At 32.9% G+C, this 23,042-nt stretch overlaps 1 protein-coding gene across 1 annotated transcript in view; it reads right to left on the bottom strand.

The window, feature by feature from the left end:
* Positions 1-4,700: 4,700 nt before the first annotated feature.
* LOC124406630 (neuropeptides capa receptor-like) overlaps positions 4,701-23,042 on the bottom strand; it is a 30,229-nt gene continuing 11,887 nt past the window's right edge. Inside the window, exons 4-8 of the mRNA XM_046882150.1 lie at positions 14,622-14,712; positions 13,778-13,977; positions 7,362-7,613; positions 5,533-5,851; positions 4,701-5,149 (exon numbers count right to left, since the gene is read on the bottom strand). Of these exons, the coding sequence (XP_046738106.1) occupies positions 4,954-5,149; positions 5,533-5,851; positions 7,362-7,613; positions 13,778-13,977; positions 14,622-14,712 (1,058 nt within the window). The 3' untranslated portion in view covers positions 4,701-4,953. The remainder of the gene's footprint in view (positions 5,150-5,532; positions 5,852-7,361; positions 7,614-13,777; positions 13,978-14,621; positions 14,713-23,042) is intronic.

Here is a 23,042-nt window from a genome sequence, read left to right as displayed (position 1 = left end):
TGTTCAACACCCTCAGTTGAACTTGGATGAATTTCATTCTGATGTAAGGGTATAACCCTCCTGACTTGACGTTCGCCCTGAATGTTTCGAGTTACATGTTATTCAACGCCTGCATTCGAAGGTACACCCTCAACCAGTCCAGAGTATTATCCTCAGAATCGCGAATAACTACTGATGTTAGTGATACACCCTTTAAAGTCAAAGGATCGCTTTTAACCCTGAAAAATAAATCCTCAAATAACGGGGGTTGCCCTTCGAATCCCGAAAATTAACCCTCGATTTCCGACGATCCACCGCTAACTTTAGGCGGCGATCGTCAAAGTTGAGAGCAAACCTTCGTAATAGGGGTTACAACCAAAAAATTGATAACGAACCCTCAAAGTAGGGGGTGAACCCGAAAATTTTTGGTCAATTGCCGAAGCTGGCGGTTCACCCCCAGAATTTAAGATGTTTTCCTTAAAGGGTGACTCTTCAAGTTTTTTAAGACATCGAGACCAAACAATATTTATTCAGAAAGTTCTTATTAAAAATTTTTAATTCAGTTGGAAATATTGTTTCTTTAATGGAGTGTTGATCGTCCTGAAGGTTATAGTCCTAAACTTGATATAAAACGATGTTCGTACGATATACGCCACATCACATTCAGCAGATTTAGATGAAATCGTGTTTAATGGAAAATAGGTGGAAACTACAGGTTAAATGAAATAAAACTACTAACTAAATATCTAAAGTTTTGATTACACTGGCCAACATTGATATTCTGAATAGCCTTAGTAAGATTTGATGTTAAAGATCCTAAAAATAAACGTAGTTATTTGATATTGACTCTAGTTATCCATTTTATCGACATTTTCATATATATCTTAAAAAGCAAAATTTTGATGAAGAATTCGATTTTTTTTTTAATGCATAATCCTTATAATAAAATTATTTTTTGTATAATAATCTAAGATAAAGTAAACTTTCAGGCTCAAATTGGAACCTCAATTTTTATAGTTGCTTAACATTTCTTAGACAATGATTTTACAATTAGGATCTCTTACGTTGCTTAAAAATTTAGTGAGAACAGTTTTGAAGGAATTTCAGGAATTTTTTCTGAGCTTGTCAAGCAACATTCTCAAAGTCTGCATCTTCGTGCCAACGAAGTAAACATGAATTTACTAGAAGCTGATAAAAATATTTATTTAAATAGAGTTATTCTGAGAAAAGTATCTCTCCATGTATATTTGAATAACAATAAATCATGATGTGATACGTAAAAACGGAATCGATATTCTGAATCAGCAGACCAAAATCCACATGAACCATTGATAAGTATTCGGAAAATTTTTCTGAGTACAATTTTTGAGAATCACACCTCTCGAAATTCTGAACATCAAATATCTCATTTGTATAAAATGTAGGTAAGATTTGAGAGGATAAGATCGAAAACAACAAGTTTTTCTTGGAACAACAAAATGAAATCTTCCGACGTTAAATCGATGGGGAATAAAAATTAAAAGATCATCCATCAGACTTGAGCTGCAGAGCTTATCTTTTTTTCTATCAAATACCAAGATTTGAAGGAGTGAGATCGAAAACAACAACTTTTTCTTGGAACAACCCAAATATGTATAATATTCCACTTTTCGAAAGCGTCCATTTGAATCGGAATATTCCAATTATACATACACAAAGCGTACAAATTCATTATTAATAAAATACCTAAAAAAATTTCCAAACATTTCTAAATCACGTATATCAAAGCTCGTTTGAATTTACTCTCTGACAATTTTTATTCGTTATGCGTACTTCCGTAAATATGTTTGCAACAACGTGGCAGTGATTTTCTCAATTTCCGCAATCACAAGTAAATATGGAGCAGATTTTTTTCATTCGACAGCCAAACAAGGCCGTTGATTTGCTCTTGTAATTAGTGAATAAAGATCCCGAGGGAGAATCTGCTGAAAATTACAAAAAGCTCGACCAACCAGACGGAAGTAATTGGACCTCGATAAAATTGTTTCCGCGTTACAAAATGGAAGGAAATTCCAAAAGGTCACGAAGGATTCTCGTCTTTAATTTAAACGGATTTGTTAATTACAGGGACGGAATAGGATTGATAATTGGAAGTTTTTTTCTTCTTTTCTTTTTTTTTTCCACAAAAATTAAAACCAAGTTTTTAAGACAGGTGGGTGAAAATCATATCTTGATTACTTGATTCCTGATAAGGCTGAATTACAGTGCTTCGTTTGGGACGACTTTTTTTTTGTTTTTTTGTTTTTCATCTTCTTTACTGCCAACCAAAATTGAAAAATTTAATTTCCTACAAATTTGTCATTCACATTTTTTATACAATAAGTTTAGTCATTTATGAAAAATAAATTAAGTAAAAAAACGAGAATTCTGGGTAAAAAAATTAACTTCGCTGACCTTTACCGACTGACCAGTGCAAATTACACTTACGACGCAACGTGCGCTTTTGTAGATCGTTTAATTCTGAGTAGATTGTGATCTGGTTCGATGTGATAGCAAAAAATCCCGCAAAGACATGGAATTTTGAAAAACAAAAAATCTTAATTACGTGTATTTTAGATAGTAAATTTTTCAACACTAAGGAAAAGTATTTAATGTTAATTTTGAGGACTGTTTTTTCAGTGAATTTTTATTACGACGTGTTCGATAAAGTTTTAGGTCGGGAATAAAAAAAAATAAGAAAATCGAAGATGGAACTTAGATTGTGATGACCTGCAAAAAAACAATCGGTTAATTATCTGGTGACCGGCCGTTCAAGTACTCGGCAAAGCAGATTAACTTTCACATCATTGTTATAACTAAAGAGCAGTTTTAAGCGACGTAAATAGCTGCAGAATTATTTCACTTGAAACTTTGAGCATTTATTACACTTGACAGTCGGAGACTATTTTCCTTCAGACTTATAAAAAGCTTTAATTCTGAGAATGAAATATGAACAACAATCTCACACAAACATTGTTTGTAAAATATGAGGTTTAACGTCCTGGAGAGCGACGAAAATAACAAATTCAAGGAGACATTTATTTCAATTAAGTTGAGCCCAAATTTTATTGATTTGAAAAATATTCTTACGTTTCAATAACGTGAAATTGTGTTTCAGGTCAATTTTTATCATCAAAAATAACAATTATACGTCTACGAAACACTTTTGACGTAGTTATTTTTATTTATTTATTCTTTTTCTATATATAATATCACAACATTTTTCCAGTACTTTCACCGCCATGCTATTGTGAATGTATCTAAAGTAATTGTAAAGACAGTCAATTCCCTTTAATTTTGGTTTTTCGGAAAGTCAAGTTATTTGCATTATCGTTTCACTGTTTTATTATTTTATTATTATCATCATAACTTTTGAACAAAATTTGTGAAAATAAAAAATCAAACCGAAAATTGAAGCTAAGATATTCAGGAAAACAAAATACCGACAAGCTGTGTGGAAAAATTGAAACCGGATGCTTAAGTTTTTACTATGAAAAATCGTAAGTTCACAATACCAATTCACTATACTTTTTATTATTCTCGACAGAATAATCAATCTTTATTCGGGGAATAGATAAAAATGGAACGTTTATTAAGTATTATAACCAGACTGTTGTTGTCGTTTTTTTTTTTTTTCTCCTTTTTTTAATACATAATTTATTTTAACCAGATATTCTCAAATGTGTAAAACGATGAAATAAAAATCTGTTAGAGGAAATTTTGGCAGCAAGAACAATTAAAACAATTCAAATTGGTTTGTATAAAAATGACCAAGGTTCCAGGGTTGAGTTTTGTTTAAAACTAATTCCGTTCATTTTATGACTAAGCATTCAGTTTTGTATTCGTTAAATTTTATTGCTTTGCGAAAATTGTTAAAAAGTCAGTAAATATGCATATCTAGCATGAAAATAAATCCCGATGTGCTGTAAATAAATTAGCACTATATTTTAATTCATTCTAAATACCTAAAAACCTTTAAAAAAAAAAAAAAAAAACATTAGTATTTCAAGGGGAAAATAAAAGTTATATTTCATAGACATGTGATAGTGATTGCAACAGTAAATCAATCTGATTATATACAAATGTGCTCATCAGCCGAATAGAGTATCTTTTTAAGGTTCCGAAGTTCGTGATCATGAAGTGTATTTAGGTAAAGACTTCGTCGATATATAGGTCAAAGAAAAATTTTCTTTATTGATTGCAAAAAATTATGCTTTGTAACGTTTCAATGGGGACCTCCATCATCATCCTGTATTTATATCAATAGCTAGACGATGATGGGGGTCTCCATTGAAACGTCGCAAAGCATAATTTTTTGCAATCAATAAAGAAAATGTCTCTTTGACCAATAGAATATCTGCCAATAAACGGTAAAAGTACTAAACAACTAATCTTAGTCTCACAATTCGATCATTGAACAATAATTTCCCATAAAGAATTTGAAATCCATGTCGTGCATATGTTGAAAATAATTCATACAGACATAGGTAGGGAATTTGAACTTACAGTAAGAAGTAAAGCCTTTTGGTACTTTGTTTCTGAAATGCAAAAATTCTTTGGATCCACTGCAGTGGATGTAATATAAATACAATGCATAGCTGTGAATCCATATTTCATCGTCGAAGATACTAATCGGCACTTTCCAATACCTCCATCAGTTTACCTGTTCATAAAAAATGATCGACAATGAATTTAGATTTTTTCTGTAGAAAAAAATAATCATTTAAAATAAAGTTTCCAAAATTATATTTGCATACTGTTCTTTAAACATCACACACTTTGCTTATTTCAATTCAAACTGAACAAGATACAGTATTTTGTGTAAAATTTAATAAAAGTAACACAGATCTAATCATAACTTGACCCTCAAGTCGTGTAAGGTACGATAATTGGCAATATATCTGAAGTGCCTGAGTATAAAGGAATTCTATTCCAAACTAGACGACTACAGTGGAATCACAAATTGCTGCTAGCAGTGGAGTCACAAGGCTCCAGAGGCGGTCGACCGTTTCCATTCTTTCCAACTGCAGATCCGTTATTGAGAAGAGGTTTTTCGGTACCATTTTCTGCTGAGTCAAGGCCTTCTGATCGACGAATTCCACTGTGTGCTGAATCCCTTTGAGCAGGTTTCTTCGCATCGTGAACAGTGCCTCTAAGGATCGACAAGCAGACGTAGATCAGATTGATAGACAAAGTGGCACCACATTAGAGGCCATTCAACAAATATTCTCGCTTTTAGACCCCTTTTGGCTTCCTTATTGGTCTATTGATCCATAATTCGATCTAATATTTTCCACAACGAAAGATATTCAAAGTATTGAAAATCCAAAATTTGAATAACAGAGAGAACTTTGTCGTTTGACATTGAAAAGGAATAAACACACCTTCGTTTTGTTCTCTACCGGATTCTCGTGCCAAAACACGAATCCTATACACACAAACCAAAAGTTAAATTTTTTCGACCCGCTCCTAAAAGCAAACATATTTGTTGAAAGAAATCCTCACTATTTGCCAAAAGATAGGATCAAATCTCACCTGACCAAGGAAGAATTCTTGCCACTTCCGGTTTGCGTTAGCTGTGTACCACCACTGGAGTTGATTGTGCGCTTTGACCGGATCTTACCAGTGAAGCAACAGCAGAGAAGCTCCTTAAAAGCGGTCCTGTATTTGGCACTCATGACGTTGTAAAGGATGGGATTGACTGTGGTGCTAAAGTAGTAGAGGATGCCACTCGTGACAAAGATCTGCTCCCTCACCTCCTTAGGCAAGTTCCATTTGTCCGTAGTATAGACGTAAATCACCCGCTGCGCGTGAAATGGTGCCCAACAGAGGAAAAACGTGATGACAACAGCGCCTGTAAGGAGTGACACGTGACATTTGAGATCAAAGACCAGACTGAGCAGGTTAATTTGGCTTTCTCGACCACCGTTGAGGTCTCCAGACCACTGTTGGTTTTCGAAAGTCCAAGTCCTTACCCAAGGGAGAATCAATTCCATTCTGGTCTTGGAACGAAACGCCTTTCGGGTGGCTGTTTAGCGCTCAGCTTAACATCGCGACTCTATTTCTTACACCCATCAAGTGTAGCTACCTCGAGGGAAATCTTTGGTTTACGTAAGCCGTCTGACATACACAGTGTGTGAAAAGCGGATTTAAAAGTAGTGATTTGGTATCCGTCAGTACACAGTGTGTGCGTCTGACGATGAGATGAGTTTTAGAAAGAGTGACGAGTATGTTACGATTTATTTTTTTCATTTCGAAAATATTTCACTCTAAATACTGCATCAAATTTAGCATCGTATATCATATTTTCTTTAAAGAACATCGATCGTAACTCAGTATTTTATTTAAAATATCGTATCACAATATTTCTTTCAAACAACTCTTTCATGTCTCCTGATGATATTTTATTTGCAAAAGTTTCTAAAGCTGCGACACCGATCTTCTTCATATGTGATGCTCAAAAAAATATTGAAGCTGCCTTACACAATGTGATTGAGGAGTAAAATCGCTGTAAAAACCTTAAAAAAAAAAAGCGCTCTCGTGACAATTTTTTTTTAATAATATCTACGCAAATTATTAGGCATATCTGTAGCGTAGTACAAAAAATTATTATCAACAAATATTTAAAAACGCAGTGTAACTGGTGGAAATTTAAATCTGGAAAAAAACTTTACTTAATCTACATATTTATAGCTAGTGAAATGAACTTTCCACTAGTTAATTTAAACATTATTCATTAACAAATGATTGCCCTTTTTTGTCGAAAATTTATCGTCTTTTACTCGAATACTCGTGAAATTTTAAAATTGACTGCGTATTTCACCAGCTATATTAGGTGATTTTTTTTTTCACATTCAAATTTGCACCAGTTATTCTACGTGCCATAGAATTCAACGTGTTTCACGAAATTGGTTTCAGTGTTGCCATTTTTTAACATTTGTTAATAATAATTTTTTGTACTATGCTATAGATATATGCCTGATAAATTGTTTGAAAATTATCATCTTGTTATCTTTTCTGCTCTATAAAAAAAAGTCAAAAAAGCACTTTTTTGGGTTTTTACAGTAACGATACCTTTAAAGAACGGCCATATGCTGAAAACTATTACGTATTTTAAACAAATTTGAAATAAACTCACAGTTTCAATTTCTGTGACAACCACTTGAACGTGATCGCCGTTATGATTGGAGGAAAAAAAATGGTTATTGTTTATTTTTTTTAAATTTTAGTTCGCGAAGCAGTTATAAAGATATTACATAATGTGACGAGGGTGTCGCTGCCACAAATGTAATACCATGGCTTTGACAACTAGCCAGTACGCTACTACATTCAGACAGCATGAATGAATTCCAAAATAATCTTACTTAGCATTCGGATGACGCCTCGGCGCGATTGGATCTGACGAGATTCGCCGTGGATGTGACTGTCGACATTTTGGCCAAGAGTGTTTGTCGTGGTTTTACGAATCCGTAAGCCCATCGCGGTGTATAGAACCAGAATCACGATCATTGGTACTAAGAAAAATACTACAGAGCTCATTTCGTAGATGGGAAAATTTGGCAGGTCCCATTTATAGAGTGCGCAGACGGCTGATTCTAGGGAAATCTTGCCAGAACCTGAAAATAATAAATGCGATTGATGCCTTTAGTTGTAGTATTTTATAAAAAAAAATATTTATATAATATACATAATACTAGCAAACTCGGCCACGCCTTACTGTGGCTCAGATCAAAATAATGATACGCAAAAAACGAAACACACACGTTGTTTATATCCTATATCTGTAGAACACGAGTCACGTAGAATAAATTGTAGCATCATGAAAACGTTCGAAATTTAAACACGGCCCGATCTATTGAATACTTACGCAATCTGGATAACAAGAGACGTTTGAGCGTGGTGCTAGATGCTTAATACAGATGTCAATAGATCAACTCACACCGCCATCTATTGAAAACTAGCGGAACTCAATCGATCAACTCACACCGCCATCTATTAAAAACTTATGGAACTTATGAACGAATTACGACCCCTTGTCCTATGAAAACTACTTAAATTTGCAATCAAAAATACTGAGGGTAATTTATCAGGATAAAAAGTATCCAATCTCTCACGTTGGGCCAAGTAATGCACATTTACAAAATTTCATTCTAATAGGTTGAGCAGTTTCGGAGATTAGCGTGGCCGAACATCAGGACACGGAATTTCTAAAGATGTGTCTTTTCATTGGAAAAACGTTGTCTCACATATGAATGTATTTCTTCCAAAATTCAATTGGCAACACTTCACATGATCAGTATTTTATTACTTAAATCCAGGAAAACTCTGATGATTCGAACCCCTCGAATCGATAAGTCGAATTCTTCATAGGGTCAAGGCATATTTTCATCCAGGATGAAATGCAATTAGGTACGCACTACCAGAATCGAAAGTATTTTTCATACTTCTGAATAATGGAGATCCTGAGATTTTTTTTATCCACTTAAATATGTTATCATTAGTCTGTTTTTCATTTTGCATATAAGAATTCGAATACCTGAACCAAAATTCATGTTTTCAATAAACTACTTGTAAAAAATGATTTTAACGTAAACTCTATGTTAACTCTTGAGTTTTTGGGCTGCATTAAATGACGAGAAAATATTGTTTGCATGTATAATCTTACATTCGATGATTCCAAATCGATATAGATAAAAAAAAAAATGCTACAAAGTATTATGTTGAAGCATGGTAGTTCAAATCCAAAATATCCTCAATCTACGAATAATTGCAAATACTGCAGGTTCAAATCTTCGAAGTTAATCTATATGTTTTGGTTAGTTGATAAGAATGTGTGTAACTCTTTGTGCATTCTTATTCGAAAACATTTAAGCGTTAGTAGTACACAGAATACATCGAAAAATCAACAATTTCACAGTTTTGCTCCGACATAAATCGGAAATGTGAATCATACAGAAAAAAAACGTCAGAAATAAGAAAAAACATCGATTTCGAGTGAATTTTGAATTTTAAGAAAATTCAATTGGAAAATAAAAAAATTACAGTTCTTTGAAAAAAATGTGCTAATGAGTCGGACTCTGTTTTAACCGATAAAATCTTCAAAACCCATCTGACAAACAGATTTTTTTTATTGTGATCTCGTTTCTTGTGAGTTTGTTGATTGCATTATTTATGTATTACGATTTTTTTTTATCTGACCACCCTTTAATAAATTCCATTCCGCGTTTGTGAAACCGTGGGAGAAAAACTAATTTTGAAAGGGACCTGGACCATAAAATCATGTGGATTACAGGCGGAGATAGATTTAACGCTTGTGATTATTACATCCACCCTTGATTGTTTTTTGTTCTTTTTTTTATTGTTTCATTTTCCAGAATTCAATTCAATAAAAAATTACTTCCTTCCTAAGCTGAATTTGGCTTAAGATAACTCAACAACTGAGGTATTTTTTTTAACTTTTCATCAACTTTAAGAAACCGCCATAATTTTTTGCTTATTACGACTTTAAAATTCACTCGAGAATGAAACTTTTTTATGATTTATTGTTTAAAAGTTAAACTGGATCGATAAAATCCTTACAAAAAATCACAGATTCTCTTATCAACGAACGAATGAATATTATAAAAAAAAATTTAACTGGTTCTGAAAGAGAGGGATGATTGTTGGTCATATCGATTAAACGTGGAATGCCCTATATGCTAGCTTTTGAATCAATGTTAAAACCTAATCTCGGAGGAAGTGAATAGATAACTGATACAGACTCCTTTACAATTTATGAATTTCACTGCTCGAACAGAGTCATCAAATGAATTCGTACTCGATATTAAATTTAAAAGTCAATGCTTTGAAGGATTTAATATAGATCACGATGGACACGCTTGCTTGCTTTTACTAAATGGATTTTGTTTTATAAAGGTTACTGAGATGTACACGATACAGAACTGTTAATTTTGCAGTCGTGTTTTCCACTTGAGATGAGTATGACTCGTAGTTTCTCACCGATTACAACTTTTTCTTTGCAAGAATACAGCACATCATATTCAATGAAATATTCAAGCAATAAGTCTGGAAAATTATCTTTGTTTTGTAGCAAGTTTCGAGACAAACAGGCCTCTCAAAATTCCTGATGGAAGAATTGAATACTAATTTGACACGATTTATTTCATCATTTGAGTATACTTTTTATCTCGACGACTTTGACAAGGCAAAAAAAAAAAAAATCACAAGCCTATTTATAATATAAGTAAAAAGATCGATTTTTATCTTGCATATCAGTATAATAAAGTAAGTGACCCAACGATTTTGGTAATATTTTTAATCATGACAAACTGTTGAATATTTCTAAGGCTTCAAAAGATTTGAACAAATTTCAAAAGATTTCAAGGTATTTTAAGAGATTTCAAAATACTTTTAATGATTTCAAGAAATTTTAAAGATTACAGAAGCTTTCAGAAAAATTCAGAATATCTCACAAATTTCCAGCGATTTCACAAGATTTCCCGAAAAGTTTACACCAGATTTCACAAGTGAATAACCCCTCGGTATCCTATATGCCCCAGGATCCGACGATCAAGGGTAAGAAAAAGTTCCCTTTCATCTGATACAGAAATCAACGTCAAAACCGAGGTCAAAACTGTAAACGTGTTAACTTGAAACGCGTTTCTCTCAAAACTGCATTTTTCAACCTGGTCGACATAAAATCTCAAGTTATAAAGGAGGGGCAGGCAAAATGAGGCAGTGTGCAAAATTTTGTTTTTCAAAATGTTTTTTAAATAGTCAAAAATTACTTCGATAAACATTATTGAGCATTATTTTGAAGTTTCAAAAATTTTTAAAAATTATTTTTCCCTGACATTTGAAAATCATTATTATTTTCTTTGGTTACAATTAAAAAAAAAAGAAGAATTCGCGTATTTTAATCCTCGAAAACTACCCCCCCTTACTATTCAACTAGTTTACTTCAAACTTAGTATGGATCGGTAGCATACATATATATATATATATATATATATCCCTCTATAGCCCGTCTTATGACAATTTGAAAAGATTATAAGCTTTGAAAAAATAGGGTGAACAATAATTTTTTTCTTCAGACTGTCGTCATTTCAAAAATTGTGACAAATCAATAAAATCAGTTTTACTTCTATTTTGGATAAATGCAAACACTGGAATCACGTCAATCACCTTGTTCCGTTTTATTTCACGGGAGTATTCAGAAGCCCATAATTTTTTGAATTTTTATTATCTTTGAGCAAAAATTTTTCTGTACATTCTTTAAATATCAATGAAAAGACAACCTTCAAGGTTATTTCAAGGTCAATGTTTTTTTTTTTTTTTTTTTTTTTTTAAGGGAAATCCGCTTTTTTCACCGAAAACGCTTGACAAAAAACGTTATCCAAAGAAATGATTTTAATCGGTAATCTCGGCTGTTATTGGGCTTCTTCTTTAAATGGATCGGCAAGACAAGACTTGTTCGTTCAATTAATGATAATTTCAGAGAGATTTTAAGAGAAACCAACCACGTGACTTCAATCGCCCAATCGCACATGGTTGGACATACACTTTACGAATGCGAGAAGATTACCGTCATGCAATCACGATTTGGTTGTATTTGCTTGGCGCGAATCGATCATCCTTCTTTTGATGTTGGAACTGAAGCGCTCGTCCGAAAAAAGGAAAAAACGAACCGTTTTCCGAGCCAACCAATATTGATTTAACTAACCCAAATACGGAAAAAAGACTATTTTCTTAGTGAAAAAATATCGTTTGATAAAAATAGATGCAGTAATGAGTTTCGTTGTCTGTGTTTACCAATTGACTGGTGATGGATCATATATACAGGAGATTTTGAAATAACTTTGATATTTCTCGATGGATGTGGACAAAAATTGGTACACTATCGTTTTGGAGGTCGCTGAATACAAATTTGAAAACAGAATTCAGAATTTCAATATGAGGAATTCGAAACGGCGCTTTCAAGTACCAGTAACTACAACTAGGCATCAGCACCCTTGTATCAAAAAGTCAAAAAGTGGAACAAGACTTTAGAAACTTGTTACTCAGGAGTTTTTCGGGTCGCCGAAGATGAATCAATTATCAGAATTGAAGAATTGCAGAATTAAGGATACAAAATGGAGACTGCAATACTTGAAATTTTTCTAAAACTAGGCAGTATGAGTCCAAAATTGGAGAATAAGAGAAAAGAAAGATAAGCATAAAGTAATAAAAACTGCTGTAGTCTGAATAGAACTGGATACCGAAATCTGTAATCTGATTTCAATATAAAATAAGGAGTGAAATGAATTTATGACTAGTCTACTGATATGCTGGGGATAATTTTTCACTCTCGGGGGGTAGGAGAATAAACTAATAACTTTTGCAATGGAATCGGTAACCCCAAAAACCTCTACAGGTGCACCAAATTTCAAATTTAAATATAACAACAAATTTCATTATCAAACTGAAAATTTACTTCAACTCATCTCTATTTTCACCCTCAAGGGGTGGCAAATTCATAAAATAAGTTTTCAAATGGAATCAGGCACCTGAAAAAGCTCCGTGTTCCAATTTTGGTGTAATTTGGAAATTATTATTATTTTTTTAACTCGTACCAGTCAACCGGTTAATCGGTAAAATGTTATTCCATTGATTCAAGTGCAATATTTGAAGCTTATAAATAGTTTACTTGCTCAATCGGGGGTACCATCGACCAAAGCAACCACATGAAGATGGAGTTTGAAGCGGTAAAAAATATTTGAATCTCGCCGATTTTTTTATATTCGACGTAAAGCAAGGTTTCAAAAATCCAAAAGAATCGTGTGTTCGTAATAGTGAACTGAATGTGCACCTCAAATTTCAGTGAAAAATATTAAAAACTGTATAAGAAGGAGGTTTAGGTACTTCGAAGAACCGCAAAAGTCATTTTTTGAAAAAATTTTCACGTTACTCTTTTTCGTAAATTGCTGTCAATTTCATTTGAAAAAGGCCCTAGAATGTTAGCAATTACCGTAAATAGTTTCGGAAAAAAAATATCCAAGCGGTTAAGAAAAATATGTTCAAATTAAGAGTTGAATTTCAAAGTAACTTAATTATTCATTATGTCTCATCATAAACGTGTTAAAATGACATAGATACTAAGAAATGAATAAATAAATTCTTTCTCATTGTTAGTTCGTTCCAACAATGTGGAAAAAAAACTAGTTTATAACTCGTAATTGCAAAATCTATTTTCGAAAGTTCATTCCCCCGAAACTATCGACAGTAAATACTAATATTGCAGGATCTTTTTTTTTTGTTATGATATTCAGGTCTTGAAAAATTTTCTACTATTTGATGCTATCATGCCTATATAAATCATAAATTTTCTTTCTCAAAAATACATTTTCCAAAACATATACTGTATCGTGAAAAATTTTAATTGTAAAACTTTGCTCACACATCGAACGTATAATTTTTTAACAAACCTTTAAAGAAATAATCTCACCGAGTATAATAAAAAGGTCAAATTTCGATAAATAATCAAATTCCATGCTCGGCTTGAAGGAATGTCTTCGAAAATTAATAAAAAAACGGTAGAATAAAAGAGAGAGGAGGAAACACTAATTTGGTTTCGATTTATGGGATCCACCGGAAACTCCGTGTCAACGGTTGAAATTAATGTCTCGCTCAGGACGATCCTTTGGGATCTCTTAAGGCCGGTATACATCAAACTAAGTTTACTCGACTCGATGCTGTTCAAGGAGACGAATAATATTGTATTAAAACGATAATTTGTGCCAACCTGGAGGATAATCCAAGTAGTTGATTTTCATGTAGACACCGAATGGAATGGCACAAATAATTCCCACGATCCATGCTGCCAGGATAAATCGAAGCGGTCTCTTCAGTCCACTCATTGCGTAGAGATGCAGAGGATGACAAATTGCCAGATATCTCTCCATCGAGAAGGCGACGATTGTCAATACCGAAACGTAGGATGACCTAATGATAATCGATTGGGTTGATCAGAGGCACAGTAGTCGTTATTGAAAATTTATATCCAGTAGAATTTTTTCAGAATCGCTAATTTTTTATACTTCAAAATAAATGCAAATTTTTTTTAAGGGATGAACTGAAAAATTTAGGAAACGAAATTTATTCCTGGAGATTTACGGACTTGGTATTCGTCCAACCAACTGCCACATATATTATAGAAAATATGTTTAAATCGATAAGCATGACAAAGAGGCACAGATTGAAAGAGGATCCAAAAGGTCGTCGGTGCTGGGATGAATATAAAAAAGTCTGTTTGGATACACGTTTTGTCAAATATGCCAAGGATTCTTTTCATGCAAACACGTGGAGGTAGGATTTGTTGAATTTAAACAAAATGTGACGGTTAAGTATGGCGAAAGACAAGTTTTTAATTTTTAATTACAGAAATATATCATTTGACTGAAGATAAAAATGATCAAAACGCCATATTCGTATGAATTAACAAAACACATATATATTTCACTCTATTGGATCTCAATACTTGGCGAAGTTTGTTGGTACTTTATGAAAATCAGGTTACCAGCCACTTGACTAAAAAAAATTTCGAATGCTAGCATACTTGACCCTGAATCTACCATACTGTGACTTACATCTCAGAAACGTAGGCTCTGAGTTTACATAATGCCAATCCTAGTGTCCAAGGATACTGCCGCCAAAATTGACTCAACTCATTAGGCAGGCCTGTGAACAAAAAAAAAAAAAAATAAACATTTTCATTAGAAAAAGTTAATTTGAAAAATGTACAGGTCATTCGATTTCATAAAAATATCGACCTCTGTGAATATTCTACAACGTGGTAAAATTATTGAATTTTTATTAAAAAAAAAAAAAAAAAAAAGAACCGTAAGTTTGAAAGAACGACTTTAATTTCTAAAATCGTAGCTTCGTTGCGCTTTATGTACTTTTTTTTTTTAATTCTTTTTTTACCAATTTTCTGAAGGCTGAAATTCTAAAGTTCTGCAAGTTCTCTTGTGAATTTGGACTCTAGAAAAAGTATTTCTACATCTCGACGTATTGCGCAAGAACTGATAATTAATTTTTAACTATATTTCATTTGAACATAACAATACTGAAATTCTTGGTTTGAATTTAGGGATTATTTTTTTCATTCAAAGGTATTTTGAGGTCGCAGGTTAAGGCGAAATGATTTTTTGAAAAAAGTTTCTACTATACGTGTGTAAGTATTCTCAACTGAATTCCAGGTTCAATTTTTTCAACCTTAATCGAATCTTCGTATGCAAAAACTGCGCCCTTCTTTGTTTAAAATTGTTTAAAACAATTTTGATCTGAAACAAAAATTTCAAAAAGATTATTAATCTATAGGAAAGTCGCTATCGCGCTATGGAGGCTTTTTTTTTTGAAATCTTCCCATTTTTTTCTTTACGAAAAACTGTCGAAAAAAAGGGCCAAATTCGATACTTTTTGTTCAAACTGCCGCCATTTTGTCAAATTTCAAGAAAAAAAAAAAAAAAAAAAAAAACCTCCATAGCGCGATAGCGACTTTCCTACAGATTAATAATCTTTTTGAAATTTTTATTTCAGATCAAAATTGCGGCCGCAATCGTGGACATCGTACAGGACCTTTTTTTTTTAACGTGTCATTTCAACAATTTATTTAATTATTATATACTAAATAAATGAAAGTAAAAAAAATCATTTTGTATTCGGCATGAATGTATTTATTTATAAAAAGAAAATCAGTGATTTTTCGAAGGGTCACACTGAGACGATTCCTTCTGCATAAAAAAAAAAGGTTGGTGAGGATCGCCTAGATCAAAATGAACCTTCTTCTGTCTCTTGCGAAAAACTCTATTAAAAATATTTGTTCCAAGAATGTAATTTAGTCTCTTCTACATTCTCTTGTTATCGAAGTTACTTCGAAGTAACTCGGCGCAAACCTTCACAGCCACAGTCCTCCGTCAGGTACGTAGAACGAGGAGCTACGTATACTGCAAATGATATTTATATGAACTTACCGATACTTAGAGGGTACTTTACATTTCAAAAGATGTCTTTGCCAATCACCGATAGAATGTAGCGCGTTTTCTTCGCTTACCGAGAAGTGTTTTATTGTTAGAAAACAGAAGAATGGCTTCGTGTTTACAATAATGTGTGTGGATTTGAATAAAAAATTTTCATATACGTGACAAATGACTATTTTTTTGTTTTTGTTTTTGGTAATCACGAAGTGCGATAAAACAGTAATCGATAATAATATCAATAATCAATATTTTACATTCGCTATATGGGATAATTTTGTAATCTAAAATACTACACTCTACGGTAAAAAATATAGAGCAGAGATGAAAATATTTGCTAAGTCTAAGCCTAGATTAGGTTATCCTTTCAGTACAAAATAGTCCTTTGAAATAGACTTTGCAGGTTTAATTTAGAGTAAAAAATTCGACTCGGTGAATTGTTATAAATCCATTTTGCCTTATATTTGAATTTCGGCGAAATTATAGGATACTTTGAAAAGTTGTGTGAAATGTTTCTTGATTCAAACTTCAAGTGTTCTCCAAGTTCGAAACTTTTGACTTGTATTAAGTTGATTTCAAATCGTCCAACTCGTAAAAAAAAAAAAAAAAAAAAAAAAAAAAAAAAAAAAAAAAATGTAAAAATAAGAAAATGAGTAAAATTCAATTACGATTATAACTGTCAGTTTTTTCGATGTTCTTGCGTGTTTGTATCTTTCCTACCTTGATTTTGATTCTCGTCCCTATCTCGTGGTTGGCAAGCAACGCCTCAAAGTTACTTTACGCTCTGCGAGGTCGTTACGGTAAAAAGAAGGATAAACGGTGAGGAAGCAACTTGCCTGAACAAACCAAACGTGAAACGATGTTTGAATTTGCATTGATCCGTGCAGAAAGGAAAAGCGTTCAGCTCTTACCTTAAGGGGGTGCCCAAGCCGGTTTCGACGTTGATGTAGATTCCTCCAAATATCAAAGTCCACGTATCTCAAGCGCGAAAAAGTGCATAACAGCCATATTCTATGCGCAATTCTAAACGAAAACATTCCAATACATTTTCATTTTATGCAGGAACAAAGAAAATTTTCGGAATTGTTTTTGTTCGGAATTGTCTATCTATAGAATGAGGCTGTTATAACCTTTTCGGTTTTGAAACACGTGGACTCCGATATTTGAAGATATATACGTTAACTACTTCGAAATCAACTCGGGCAACCCCTGAAACTTAAAGAGCATGGATCCATAGGAAACCGTTTTCAACATGTGATTCTACTTGTAGATAAATCACGCCAAATATTTATAAACGAAGCTTAGGTGATAGAGAAGGAAAGTAAACGAAGTAAAAAGACAACACGAACTCTGCCAAAACCAGTCACACTTTAAAATCGCTTCCCCCTTATGGATACTGTAGGCTTATTTAACTTATACTTCCGGTGAAGTTCAACCGTTGTCTTAAGAGTGAAGTTCGTTGAGCGAATATTTGAGTTTATTATAACAACGTGAAAAGAAAATTCACTGCATTATAATTAATATTTTTTAAAAGATTGATTAATTTCAAAGGAATATACTGGGGATCCAAATTCGTTGCCGAACAAATAAGGACGAATACATGCGGATAAGAAAAAGTTTATAGGAAAGTAAATAGAATTCGATCATCTGTATTCATAATTCAATAACAACATTCTTTATAACAAGTTTTTGTTTTAGGGTGATTCAAAATAAAAAACTAGAATTTTTTTTTACGGAAACAGATTTAAAAGTTTCGTTTGGGTATAAAAGTAAGCCTGTAAAAATTTGAGCTCTTAATATTAATATTAAGATGCTTCGCATCGCACTTTTTTATTTTCCATAACGGGGGAAAAATGGTTTTTTCTACTTCTGATTTTTATAACTAGCCAACGACGCGTCCTACAGAAAATTCACAAACACATTTTTGTAGAGAATTGAACGCTCTAAAAAAAAGGTCTCGTCTAAATTAATTTCAGCACCCTGTTATATTCTATCAGACTAATCAATTTCAATATGTCAATTTTTCAATTTGAATTGATATTTTTCGGTTGCCACTACTCGTCAATTACATATTTTAAAAGTTTAATATTGATATAGAATTTCCGTTGAACATTCATTTTATAGATTGTCCAAATTGATAATTTTCTGAACGCATTTGCCTAAACTGTTGTTAACGTATTGCTAATATATTGCAGCACTTCGGTGAGGTTAAGTATTCGAAAAGTCTTAAATTGACCAAAAAATTGTACGTCAAGTCCAGTCCGCAAAACTAATTACATTGCTTCAAGCTGTTAGACTGAAAGGTAAGAATTTCATTGATATGCATGATGCTAAAAATGCTGGTAAATATTAAATTCTTAATCTAATTTCTAGCAACGAAATGACTCGAGAAATTTTAAATTATCCTTAATATGCTGAGGCGTTTAACATAATACCAGAATAAATTTTCTAATTTTACAGCAAACGGCCAGTTTTACATAAATAAATATTTTCACTTCGAATTTTTCATCAGGGAGAACATTCGTTTCAATTTTATGTTCCTCATACAATATTAAACGATGAAATAAAATTACTGTTGCATCTACTACTTCAAGGATAGGAACACTACAATTTTCATTACTGTAACTTTTCTCACTGCCTGCACTGGTTTTGCTCATTTCCCTTTTTATATAAGGTAACAACAACGCGCGACCGGTAAAATGTGAATTATAAATAATGAAAGAATGTTATCAGATTGTAAATAAAAAGTAAATAAAAGTACGAGTTATTTACAAACTTTGGAATATCTTGTTTAATTAATTGATATAAAATCAATGCTGCTAAAGTGAACATATTTCTGACTGTTAATTATTTTTTATACATAAATCAGTGCACGTTGAACGAAAATTTTACTATGAAAATGTCTTACAAATCGCGAATATTGTACGTTGAGCTGAGTGATAAGTCAGTTCTTCGAACTGTTCTAAGATACTGTCCATACATGTGTGACTGTTGCTAAGTATAGTATTAAAAGTTACATAACTCCTGAATTTTCCAAGCTAATTGCGTCGGTTTCTTTTGGTTGGATTCGTACCAAGACCAACTATGATATCTAATATTGAAAATTTAAATTACTAAGGAAGTCGTTGGTAGCACCATCTTAACTTCATATGAAAACTCTAAAACTTTTCTCATGTGAAATCGGTTTTTGCGAGATATTTCATGATAACACTCAAAAACTACGTTACGTTGTGATAAACCATAGAAAACTCAAGCCCCTTACACGATTGATTAAGACAATAAATAATTCAATTGGAGATCAACATATTAACAGCATAGTCGAACCACTTTTATTACTGAAATCATCGCTTCGGAGATTTTCATAGTTCAAACAGTGGAAATTGAAGAAAGTTTTCCTTTAATAATTCGAAAGTAATTTCGAATATTGTTGCTACGCAAATTAGTATAATAAATTTAATTCACATTAAGCATGTATCAATGCTGTTAAACCATGCATCAATTTGATGGTTAAAAACAAACTCAAAGTGTTTACCTTGAACTTATGAGGTCATCTCGGTTTGGGTGTAAGCCCCGTTGTGAATATGGTTCTAAACAAAGATAAATGTTTGCCACTAATCTCAAGAGGGATACCCTTAATCAGGCGCATCAGCTTTCGCAGGACCAGTAAGTGCGCGGGGTCTTCGGAGACCCCATTTTGTCAGTGGAATATTTTCTTCTGGAATATAAGTTAAGGGTTTAATACTATTCAGTATTTTTGTTCCTGTTATTTGGTTTTTTTATCAAAAATAATTTTGGTTATAGGTTTGGTGGAAGGTTGTAAAAAAATGTTCAGGCTCGGTTGAAACGTTTCATCTCATGTGTTTCAAAACTGTTAAAGTTATGTTTTGTTGTAGCAAAGTTAACTTTGTTACTTTCGTCAGATTCGATCAGTTTGTCATTTTATTCAAGGTTTTACTATTAAAATACTGAATGCATCGTGAAATTAGCGCAAATGTGATGTAACTAATTTTATTGCTTAGTTAAAGTTCAGTTTTTAATTTAACGAGACTATATTTCAAGTAAGACGTTAGTATTGTGCATTGTTCTGTAATTTTTGTCTCCATAAATAAGTATTTTCATTATTCTGCTAGTCTTAGAACCGCAATATTGAACACAATAATGTATATCCTATTCAATCTCGAAGATTTTCTGTTCAAAATATTCACGATATCGCTTCTGTAACGTGAAAAAACGCATGAATTTCCAGAGTATCAAGTATCATCTTTGAGTAAACTTAAAAAGAATGTGATTTCAACATGAATCCCAGGCTTACTCTTCTTCGATGGATCTTACGTCGTATACGTTCTTATTTACAACCCTTGGAAAAAAATTTTACAGATTGGTTATCACCCACAGAAATTGGCCAAATTTTCACAGTTGCACGGAAAGGATCGAACTACCCGGTATAATGCCACTCGGCGGTGATAAAACACACATTTTGAGCCCAGTCCCATGAGATTTGATAGTGAAATGACGAAATGGCAGCTGATCTGGTTTTCGATTACGAAGAACATCGAAATCTCATTTTGGTGACATTTGTCGGTAATTTTTCACCGACATTACACGCATACATTACCGGCATGCGCGTAATGTCGGTAACAAATGTCGCCAAAATGAGATTTCGGTGTACTTCGTAATCGAAAATCAGATCAGCTGCCATTTCGTCATTTCACCATCAAATCTCATGGAACTGGGCTTAAAATGTGTGTTTCATCACCGCTGAGTGGCATCATATCGGATAGTTCGATCCATTCCGTGCAACTGTGAAAATTTGGCCAATTTCTGTGGGTGGTAACCAATCTGTAAAATTTTTTATTTTAATTTTCAAAAAGTAAAAAGACGCTCCACTTTTTGCCAAAATAAGACATTAACTGCCCAAGTTTTAGTCTGATTGCTTAAACGGTATAGGAGTTTTGCATCCCGCCGTTTTCGAGGTGTACAATGTGTCTTTATAAGCACCTTAAGACTCTTCTATTCGTAACCTTCTCTCAATTCCTACTCCTTTTTCGTTTCAATTCCACCACTGATGTATGAAAAGTTGAATATTTCAAAGCTGAGGTATACTTACATGAAACCCTGATTTGACGATGTGTTGCCCATTAAAATTTATTCGGAAAAAACTCACGTTAAGAATATTTTCGGTAGTGCTGATAAAGCATCCAATGTTCGTGATGAAACAGGAGAAACGATTAATGGCCAATCATTTTAGAGCTAGCCATGCTCGAGGGATCACCTTCGACGATTGTCAAATCGATCCAATCGATCCAAAGATGTAATGTCTACCAACATCATAGGACCTGATTCTTTATTCATGGAGATTCAGTGGTCAGGGTAAGCTGTTTTGAAAAGTAAAGCGCACACGCATGATCGCGTCTTCGCGTGACCAAAGTTCATTGAAAGGCTTCTTATTCCATCGTTGAGCTTTTATTTAGTAGCCTTTAATAAACGAAGCTCAGCATTTTCATTAGTTTAGATAAACGGTCGAGTCTCGTTAATATTGCTTTCGTCATATCTCCGATTGTGGACAAAGGCAACTGAAAAACTGTTGCAAATAAGAAAAGAACAATCGCGAAACCTTTATCTGACAATCGTCACAAAGTAAAAACTTTGTCCATTAATCCTGACGTACAATAAAACTTGGAGTTTAGCAGGAATGGAGACCCATCGCGATGAATTATACTTCGATTAAAAGAAAGAAAGCAAGAAAAAAAAAAAAATAAAAAAAAAAATAGCTTGGATAGCAGAATTTTATCAATTTATTTGATTTTCATAATTTATGTAACTCGTTAAGAAGACTAGGAATGAGTTTCAGTTCACGAAATTTATGTCTTTTAAAAGTAAGTATGCAGGACATCTGTATGTATAAGTGGTTCCCATGTTGCATTTAATTTGCATAAATTTCTTCTTACAAATATACTTACAATTATGCTAATACTGTTCAAAACTGCTTTTACTTTGCCTTTTAATGTCAACGTAAAGTTTCTTAAACTTGAATTTGATACACTCGAAAAGTGTTATGTAGACGTTTTTATGATGATAAAATAAGAAGATGAACTATTTCGTGTATGAGTCATAAATTCTATTTATTGATCAAACGTTTCGATTGAACCATGGCCAATCATCTTCAGTGATCTTAAACAATAAAAATAACAAAAAAGAATTAGATCACAAGATCCAATCTACGATATATGAATTAAATTAAATCATATTACGAGTGGGATCTACCCTCGCGGTATTCAGAGCATTGTCTGCTAATTTTGAGGTTATAAACCTCGGTTACGTTTTGATTTATAAGTAAGAAGTGAAAGACTACAAAAAAGGCTCCTCTAAATTTTATTAGGAACTCATATAATTCAATTTACATGCCTTTTTTGTAGTTTTTCACTTCTTACTTGTTAAATAAAATGTAACCGAGGTTTATAACCTAAAAATTAGCGGTTAATGCTCTGAATTTAATTTAATTCATATATAGTAAATTGGATCTTGTGATCCAATTCTTTTTTGTTATTTTTATTGTTTAAGATCACTGAACATGATTGGCCGTGGTTCGATCGAAACGTTTTATCAATAAATAGAATTTATGACCGATACACTCAAGAGTTTAACTTCTTATTTTATTAAATACAACAGTCAAGAAACTTACATCGTAAAAATATACGCTATTTCACCATAAGGCCATGATACGTTTCAACTGGTTCATGCCAATTATATTGCTTTACTCATACCCAGCGATTTTAACTGCTGCCAAAACAAATTTGAACTTGCGTCAAGTTTTCTCAGCCTCTTGGAGCCTGAGAATAAACGGTGATAATTTCATTGTCATTTAAATTATACACAAGCACGTCAGGCAGCTTGAGCTTTGGAAAAACCGCACCTACCATAGAACATTTATATCATTTTATACCAGAGAAAAGCTTTTCAGATATTTCAGCCCGTTAAAAGCACCCGGATTAAGCTTTTCAGTCGCGTTGAGGCTCAACCTTGAGAATTTCA

The sequence above is a fragment of the Diprion similis genome, chromosome 1 (assembly GCF_021155765.1).
Source record: "Diprion similis isolate iyDipSimi1 chromosome 1, iyDipSimi1.1, whole genome shotgun sequence".
Classification (NCBI taxonomy): Eukaryota; Metazoa; Arthropoda; class Insecta; order Hymenoptera; family Diprionidae; genus Diprion; species Diprion similis.
Note: the sequence above shows the minus strand (reverse complement) of the source record. Positions and strands in the feature narration are given on the sequence as shown.